The sequence below is a fragment of the Paramormyrops kingsleyae genome, chromosome 16, assembly GCF_048594095.1.
Source record: "Paramormyrops kingsleyae isolate MSU_618 chromosome 16, PKINGS_0.4, whole genome shotgun sequence".
NCBI lineage: Eukaryota > Metazoa > Chordata > Actinopteri > Osteoglossiformes > Mormyridae > Paramormyrops > Paramormyrops kingsleyae.
In genome coordinates, this window is record NC_132812.1 from 20962473 (window position 1) to 20971604 (window position 9132).

Consider the following 9132-nt stretch of genomic DNA (forward strand, 5'->3'; position numbering starts at 1 on the left):
ATCTAGTTGAATGATAATCATGCATTATTATTAACCAACAATTACAAATAATCTAATCTGAACTTTGAATTCTGAACACTGGGCCTTTGAATTTAAAAAGTCCTGTGAAATTCTCTAGAGATACTCGTTCCTCCAAAGATCGACATATTCCCTTTTTGTTTACTGCTTCAGGCTGTAGCCTTTCAGCGCGTTTAAATATAGTTATTTATACCCCGGAATTGGCTATTTTTAGAGCACCGCTAGAAAGATTACGCAGGATACTGACAATGGTTTTGCAGAATGTTAATTTCCCAAACACACGATGCAGTCATTAGATTTTTATACATCATTGTTCGTCACTTTACACATCCGATTAAGTGCAAGCAGGGCAGTGCTTTAACGCACCGAGCAAAGGGCTTCAACTGAATCGTTCTAGTAGTCTATATTTTGTAAATGCGTAGGCCTATATTTTTAAAGAAACCCAGACAAAAGAAGCAATTAAACAAATACACGTAGAAATAAAATGAGATTATAGTCTATATCTGATACCTCTCATTACAGAAACAACAGAAGTTGTCACTCTTCCGACCAATTTCCTTAATTTTGTTCCGTTTTTAAATATGTTAAACGTGTTAACGGGTTCTTTTGTTAGGTTTGGTAGGATTTTACTGCCCTTTTTACTACTATCGATATATAAAAAGTATTGTACATTATTTTACGTACTTAATAATGTTTAAAGTTTCGTTCAATAGCTTCACTGAGCAAAGGTTACGCTGCCATTTCGGAAATCGCCGAATAAGCGTCGCTGCTTCGTCATTTCCATAGCAACCCGACGGCTGTCGGAAAACACCGAAAACACAGCATTCTGGGAGAGAGGAATCGGTCGCCATCTTGCATGGATAAAGTTACTAATCGGGTTGCAATAACAAACACGTTTGGTACAATATTTTAAAAGCCGCTGTACCTTTCTTCGGCACAGCAAAAGTAGTGTGAGCTAACATAACGCTTAGTGTTCTTTCAACTTTGTCCAGGGCAGCCGATTCAACCTCAGCTACCGGCATCCAGTTACCGTGAAAAGTGACCATGGGTCGTTCGCGTAGCCGCAGCTCGTCCCGCTCGAGACATTCAAAGAGCAGCAAGCACAGCAAGAAGCGGAGTAGGTCGCGGTCCAGGGACAAGGAGAGGGCCAAGAAGCGCTCAAAGTCCCGGGAGGCGAAGAGGAGCCGACGGCGAGAGTCGCGCTCCCGTTCCCGCTCGACCAACGCCTCCTCCCGCAGGGAGAGGGAACGAGACCGTGTTTCCTCGCCGCATGAGAGGATCGACATATTCGGGCGCACGCTGAGTAAGAGGAGCGCCTTGGACGAGAAACAGAAAAGGGAAGAAGAGGAGAAGAAGGCTGAGATGGAGAGACAAAGAAAAATGTAAGCTCCCTCCCCCACATCCTGCACGGTGCATCATAGCTGGTGCTATACCGTATTAGCGACCTGAGCACACCTTGATTACTGCAATTGGGCTGCACGATCGGGTGCGATGTTTTGGGGTGTCTCTGGGCCGGGGGGTAGGTTATGAATATGTGCTGGGGTAAATAGTGCGATCAGTTCAGTGAGAAGTGGTCATCCCACGGCAGCGTGCACACTGGGCCTACACTTCCTCCGCGCCTGTGGGGTCCCACGGATGACTGAGCTAGATTACGTGCCTGACCCGAGTACTAGGCACGCTCGCGGTTTTGTACCAGAACTGGCTTGGAAATGATTAAAATAATTAAAATATACGACTGATTTAATCCAGGATTAAGAAACGATGCGATTCTGCATCTGATTCTGTATGTGTCCCCTCATGTAACTGCGTGTTTATAAGTCCGTGTTGAGCTGGACCTGCTATTTAACATCTACCCGTCCAGCGCCTCGGGGATTTTTGGGATGAAAAGCCCTGATCTGACAAAGGCGATTGCGTGTAGCTGTAGTTAAGCCAATGGCACGTTTTTTTTGTACTGAAATTCTCGGGGCATCCTACATGTACTTCGAGGCATTTGTACAAAAACAGTTGCTATTGCTCGGCATCTTGGCCCATCCGCTGCCGACGCCTCGCATCTTTGACATGCAGAGCCTGGGGCTGGCCTCTTTCATGGTCTGACCCCTGGGTGTATAGAGATGGCGGCTGCCATGTCACCTGGAAGCATCTGGGGGAAGGTGGGGATGCTGGAAACTAGGGTGAGATGGTGGGCGAGTTTGCATCCCTGGCAACCGTGTGTATTGTGGCCACCTGGTCTTCCACCCTCCATCCCCGGGTAGGCTGGGTCCTGCTGAAGTCAGGATTTGTACCCTGCCCAACCTGCCGATACATGGGCTCGGCTGTGCGAGAAGGACATCCTGGTCTTGAGCAGTCAGGCAGGGTAGCTACTCCGCCCCCCCCCCCCCCCAAACACACACACACACGAGAATGCAACACAACCCCTCTGTCCTTGAGGTGTTTTTAATCACGTAATCTGAAATAAACTAAAGCACCCTTTTTAAACTTGGAAGGTCTCAATCTAGGCCCTGTAAAACTCAAATTACCACTTCAGATTTTCAGACACTCTCTTCCTTTTTCTGCAAGGGCCCTTGCTGCCCCCCCCCCCCCCTTTTGGAGGTAAGACAGGCAACTTGCAAAATGCCTTTTACTGTCCTGTTGCGTTAAGCTGCTTTATATCCGTCTGTAGGGATGGGGTCGGGTTGGTCGTGCCTGTCCCTGAGCCAGCTGTCCCAGGATGCAGGAGCAGGCGGGTATCAGGCAGGTCCCCCACAAAGCTGGGAGTCGCCTACTCCTTGGGGCAGGCTGCCTGCTTATACCGTTAGCTGAGTGTCCGCCCTTTGTGGCTGTTCCTAAATGGCTCCTTGGGTTTCGTGCTGTGGGCCGACTACCACAGAGCTTTGCAGTGCATCGTTCGGGTGACATCGTAAGCTGTCAGGCTGGCCTCGGTCCCCTTCCTGTTTGCAGGTGCAAGTTAATCCATTCACGGCTGCCCTGCCATTGTGTGGTTGTTTTGTGTTTCCCCCCCCCCCCCTCCTACCGTGCCCCATTTCTCTTGGCCCCATTATTATCTGCATCCTCTGGTGCGGTCAAGCACAGTGTCCTCAAGTTACTCAGTCCTTTGCTCCCAACCCAGATTCAGTTGTAGCGCCCTTACCTACCCAGACAGACGACCCTGTAACCTACAGAGGCAGCCCTGATCCTTTAGCGGTGAGGCTGGCTCAGTGAATGGGCACTTCTGCGTGGCTCTTTGCTTTAGGATTCTGATCAGAAGGTTGCCAGTTCAAATCCCGTGGTCGCCAGTGTGATGTCACCGTTGGGGCCCTAGAGCAAGGTTGTGATCTTCGCCTGGCGTCCGATGTGGTCTCACCCCCTTATCCGCGCTATAGGAGAGCCGAGTCCCGCATCATGTGCAGAAGCCTCTCTCTTCTGGCACAATCTCCGTGCCCTTCATCCAGCATCCGTTTTGCATCACCCCATCAATATGTCTGCATTTCATAGGCCGTTAGTGTAAGTGAAGTGGGTTTGCTAGGCAGAACATCCTCGGTGTCGCTCGCCGCAGGTGTGTGGGCTGACTTTCTAAATGAGGACACATTTAAAAGGGGGTGGCTCTCATGTCCCCCCCCAATCTCCCCATCACCTTGCGCTCGCTCCTGATGCCGGTGTCCTTCGCCAACAGACGCCAGCAGGAGATCGAGGAGAAGCTGATCGAGGAGGAGACGGCCCGGAGAGTGGAGGAGCTGGTGGCCAAGCGCGTGGAGGAGGAGCTGGAGAAGCGGCGGGATGAGATCGAGCGAGAGGTGCTGCGACGGGTGGAGGAGGCCAAGCGCATCATGGAGCGCCAGCTGCTGGAGGAGCTGGAGCGGCAACGGCAGGCGGAGCTGGCCGCGCAGAAGGCCAGAGAGGTAACGCTCGGTCGTTGGGAACACAGGCGCTGTCCACAATCCCCCACCCCCACCCCCGCTGGGGAGCTCCATGGCACAGCTCTTGCTGGGTGTGTTTGAGTTAGGGGGCGGGGCAAGTCATGGAAAGGGGGTGGGGTTTGGTAGGAGTGGGTGTGTCCCGTCACACCTGAGCACTTTGGGCAGCTGGCCTAAACAAACCTGAAAAACGGTATTTGGCAACAACAACAAAAACACCCTGTGTGGCTTTAGGAGAAGGAGACCCAGTGGGTTTACCTTATTAGGGCTAACATCCACTCATAAGCGTTTGGGAAACTAAGAAGCTGTCGCCATGGAAACATTTAGCCGTACCCTGTCAATGGCTTCCCTTCCCCTTAACTCCTGCCCACTTTGTTGAAATTGTTACTTCACCAGTTTTCTGTCCCTAAAAAAAAAAGCTTTTGCAAAATGACTTTTTGTTCCCCCCCCCCCCCACTGCTTTTATTTTTTTCCCTCCCCCTTCTTGTCAGCACATAATTCCCACAGATGGCAGCATCTTTGTGAGCTCGCCGTTAAAACGCTTCCTTTTCCAGCCATAGCGACTTTGAATCGTCATGCGGGTGACTGATCAGTCACGGGATCGCTTCTGAGACACCCCCTTGCTCAGTTACTCCTATAAGACTGAGGGTCACTTTACTGCTCCAGCAGATGGTGAATAAGCGGCTGTTGTCTCGCATCATGTGACCTCTCTAGGTGCCGTACATTTTAGGAGCTGGAGCTTTTATTTGTGTGTATATCTGCATATATTCTACTCTTGCTGGTGTATGTCATTATCAAAGCAGGAAGTGGCTTGTAGATGCTTAAAGACATTGATTAATTTCATTTTTAAGTTGACAGATTTTAGAAGCCTTTTAAAACTCCTCCAGGAGTCGTGCTGAAGTTGACTTTAAAAGCTCGGTTTTGTTTGGCTCTGTTTGGCTCTATAACGCCGGTGTTGTAACCGAAGAACGACCCAGTGCCCCCCCTCTTTTTATGGCTCGTGGGTCAGCGGCTCGATGCTAACGCTTCCGTCTTTGTGCCTGGCGTCCGTCCAGGCGGTCGCCACTTCCTCACCTGGCATAGCAAACGGGAGAGTCTCGTCTGTAAACTCGACACTCTCACGGAGATCGTAGACCCCTCCCCCTCAGCTCAGCCATGTGACGACTCACCAAATTCACATTGGCTTCCCTGCGCCCTGTTTCAGGAGCCCTGGTCATGCTTTTGTTGAAATTCACATTTCAAAGGGACAAATTTTAATAAGAATTTGATGTCTAACAGACGCAAAATGGAGAAAACCTGCAAAATTTGCCATGTCACTCGGGTGGCTGTGGTCCCTCTCCTTTCAGTTTCCTGTTTTACGAGACAGACTTTCTTGGTTAACCTTGTGTGTCAATGATATTTTGTTATAACTAACCAGTTCACATGTACTCTTATTTCCTCATGAAATGTTTTGCTCTAGGGACTGTATAGTTTGTTTTTTTAATTTATTTTTTTTTGAGTTCTTCAAAGAACCGCCAGCAAAGACTTTGCCAGTCCCCAGATGGACTGGTTGCGCCCCCCACCTCAACCCCCCCCTCGCCATTTTATTGTAACTGTAAAACCTTGGAATTTTTTTCCCCTGTCAGAGACGCTATTAAAAAAAATTAAGACAACAGGTGAACGTGTGCAGTTGTCCTGTGTCTCTAGCGGTACAGTACAATTGTAAGGAGGCAGCCTTTGGCTCCCACGTGCCCCCAAATCCACACCACCTACGCACCCCCTCGAGTGGAAGCGCTTCTCTGTCTCTCTGCAGGACACACTGGACAAGACAGTAAATATTCACCCCTTTAAATGATGATGCTTAACGGAGTTGTAGGTACACAGGCAAGGAGTTACGTAGGTATACGTGCATTGGTGAGCCAAAACTATTCAACCTTTTTACTTTTCTCTTGCTTATGATGATAATGATTTTATTAAGAGAGAAAAAGAGACCCATTGAGTTCATGATGTATCTTTTGATAGTCTAGTTTTTTTTTTTCCTTTTTTGTTTAAAATGTTTATGTACGTAGGTCTTATGATTTATAAATGCATATAAATGTTTCTCTTAAACTGCAGGGGAGGGTTTATGGGCTTATCTGTGGTTCTTTAATTAGCTTGGGGTGTTTTCTGTGACTTAGAGAGGGAGAAGAGGATTTTTCTGTTCGTTGCGTGTATGTGCGCGCGCACGTTTATGTGTGTGTGTGTGTGTGTGTGTATGTGTAGTCTCACGGTTTTCCTTGTGTTGCCTGAGAGTGAGAGAGAGAGCGCAAGTTGTAAACGCAGTCCAGAGAAGCCCTGCTTGGTCTAACATGACGATGTCTCACCCGTCTAGGAGGAGGAGAAATCTAAACGAGAGGAGCTCGAGAAAATATTGGAGGAAAATAACCGTAAGATCGCTGACGCTCAGGCCAGACTGGTACGTGGACGCCGTTTGTGGTCTGTCTTGTTCGTTCGATATGTTTGTCAAAGGTGTAGGGCATTTCTACAAATGTAAATGTTTCCTTCAAAAGGAGACCATTTTCCTTGTTGGGTAGCCAAACATTATCAACCCCACATGTGTGAGACTTGTGGTGCGTTCGTTTTTCTCTCGGAACTCGGAAATTCCGAGTTGAGTGACATCACGTCCGACAATCTCCCGTTCGAGCTACCCACATCTCGGAACAAACATGGCTGTATTTTAGCAGATTTGGAGTTTTCCAAATGGAGAAAATGGAGAAGTGGAGAATTTTCCGAGAGACAAACAAGAAACACGAACTAGTCAAACCACATTAAAAGCTTTATAAAATATTTTAGTACATTCATAGCGATATTCTTTTTTCGAACGGCAAACAAACTACAAACAAACCAAGCCGCCATGTTGAAATTACGTCACAGGGGCAACTCGGACGACAAAATCTTGTCCGACTTCAACGTCATAAAAGAGACGTGTTTCCGACGGGAAGTGACGTTTTCATCCGAGTTCCGAGTTGGAGAGAAATAATCGAACGCACCATTGGTTCATAGGCGCCATGATGTCACCAAGCTGCCTGACAGTCTGCCAAAAGCTTACAGCTACAGGGTTTTAAGAGCTATCCACAGGCACTCTGTGACCCCCGCCAGATTGACACCGTGCCTTTAACACCAACACGCCCCCCCCCCCAAAAGTGAACAACGAATTGCCAAAGTTATGACATGTCTCTTGAACTAGTGAAAAGGGGAGTGGCAGACCGTTTTAAAAGCCGTCCCATTGTGTCCTGACGGGGCACAAACATGCCCAGCGGTACCCCGCAACATGCCGATTGGCACGGACACGAAGAAGTGCGCTCGCCACGGCAACTGAAAGCAAGCTCGCAGTCAGACGTGACCGCGTAGCTGCGTGTCACAGATTGGCAGTGGTGGCATCTGCGGGGCCAAGTCTGGGTGCCAGTCCGACACTGGGAACCGCTGTCTGTGTTCACATTGTTCGGCTGGGTCCCGTCTGCTCCCTTGCTTTATTGGGCATAGAAATTATTTTTGATCTGCCGGCTTTGTAGTAAAGTGCAACAATGCTGAGAAGTAGTGGCGCGGGAGAACCTCTGTCTGGCCCTCTGGAGGCTTGGTTCGGTGCCCGTTTTCCTCTCATCTGACCTGCTGCTGGCTCTCTCTCTCATTCCCCGCCCCTCTGGCGTCTCCCCAGGCTGAGGAACAGTTGCGAATTGTGGAGGAGCAGAGAAAGATTCATGAAGAGAGGATGAAATTAGAACAGGAGAGACAACGTCAGCAGAAAGAGGAGCAGAAAATTATCCTGGGCAAAGGGAAGTCCAGGCCTAAACTCTCCTTCTCCTTGAAGGCGACGGAGTGAGGGAACCCCCGACCCCACCCCCCCCCCATCCCCAACTCCCCCTGTTGTATGGTAGCTTCATGTTGAAGTGTTCCTTCAGACATCCAGGTTTCTGTTATTGCTCACATGGGCTGTACGTGCACCATCCATCCAAATGAGTGGCCCCCTCCCCCCACTACCGCCGCCTCGTAACTATATATGCTCCCTATCTTATTTTTTTTATTTTTTTTAATAGTCTACACATCCTCTGAGACAGGTGATCAGCTGTCAGGTAACATAAGGCAGCTTGGCTTGCAAAATGTACTGGATGATGGAAGATGTCCTGGGGAGGGGGGTGGGGCTCTGTGAGGCTCAGATAGGGTACGGTGCTCACTGTTATTCCAGATTGGCGGCCAGACAGCAGGGGGTGCCATAATCCACAAAGGACTATGTTCCCACACTCCGGATGAACTTGTGGCACACATCGCTTTTTTTTTTTTTTTTCGTTTTTCCCCTAGAAGGATATTCCCCTCATTTTTTTTTCTTTTTTAGTATTTTTAGTGTCCGAGTCAAGGTGTCGACATCTCACAGATTACGCTCTCATCAGCACTGTTTTAAGCAAATACTGACTAATGCTTTTTGCTATGCCTTGTTTCGGGAAGAAGCGTATTTATTGTTCCACTTAATGAGGTTGACTTTTTAGTATTTTTTTTTTGTAATGTCAAGAATAAAAAGTAATGTGGACAATTTGATTTGGACGTACCAGATTAACGTTTTAGCGTAACAACGTACTTGTTACCATGATGTTATAACGAGGTACAGTCGTCCGATCGATTAAACATCACGAAGCAGGTGTCGTTTTACCGTAAAGTTTGCAAGATGTCTCCATAGACGCTTTGGTGCCCGCGCCGCCTCGCAGTTGAGGGCTCGGCCGGTAGGGGCGCTGTGAGGTGCCACATCGTGTCAAACGGACTGCTCGCCTGCTCAGGCTTATGTTTTTAATTTCAGCCGTATGAAAACACGATCGCCCGTCGTCCTTGTACATAGTAGCGTGCGTGTGTTTCCCCGTATAATACGTAAGCCCTGCTTGTTCTTAAGCTGCCCTGGTTCAGGTAAGCATAACTAGCTGCATGGTGAAGCTGGTAAGAGGCGTCCGCGTGTGTGTCTGTGTGTGTGTGTGTGTGTGTGTGTGAGAGAGAGAGAGAGAGTGCGTGAGTGTCGGAGTGGGGGTGAGTAGGGCAGGGCTTGGGGTTACAGAAAGCGGCAGAGCGTTACTTGTGGTGTAACCTTGCGTATTCTTCCTGTTCTGGAGACTGTACATTCACTAATAAAACCCTCGACTGCGTGCCCACCATTTGTGTATTTTTTTGTTTGCCTGAAATTCAATTTTATGCCCCAAAGGAATAAAAAATATAATGTTCAAACGTG

At 48.6% G+C, this 9132-nt stretch overlaps 1 protein-coding gene across 1 annotated transcript; it reads left to right on the top strand.

Moving 5' to 3' along the window:
• The first annotated feature begins 823 nt into the window (after positions 1–823).
• Positions 824–9132, top strand: arglu1a (arginine and glutamate rich 1a). Its single transcript, XM_023793094.2, has 4 exons — positions 824–1400; positions 3668–3893; positions 6259–6342; positions 7582–9132. Exons 1-4 carry the CDS (start codon positions 1063–1065, stop codon positions 7744–7746), a joined length of 813 nt encoding a protein of 270 aa, XP_023648862.1. The 5' UTR covers positions 824–1062; the 3' UTR covers positions 7747–9132.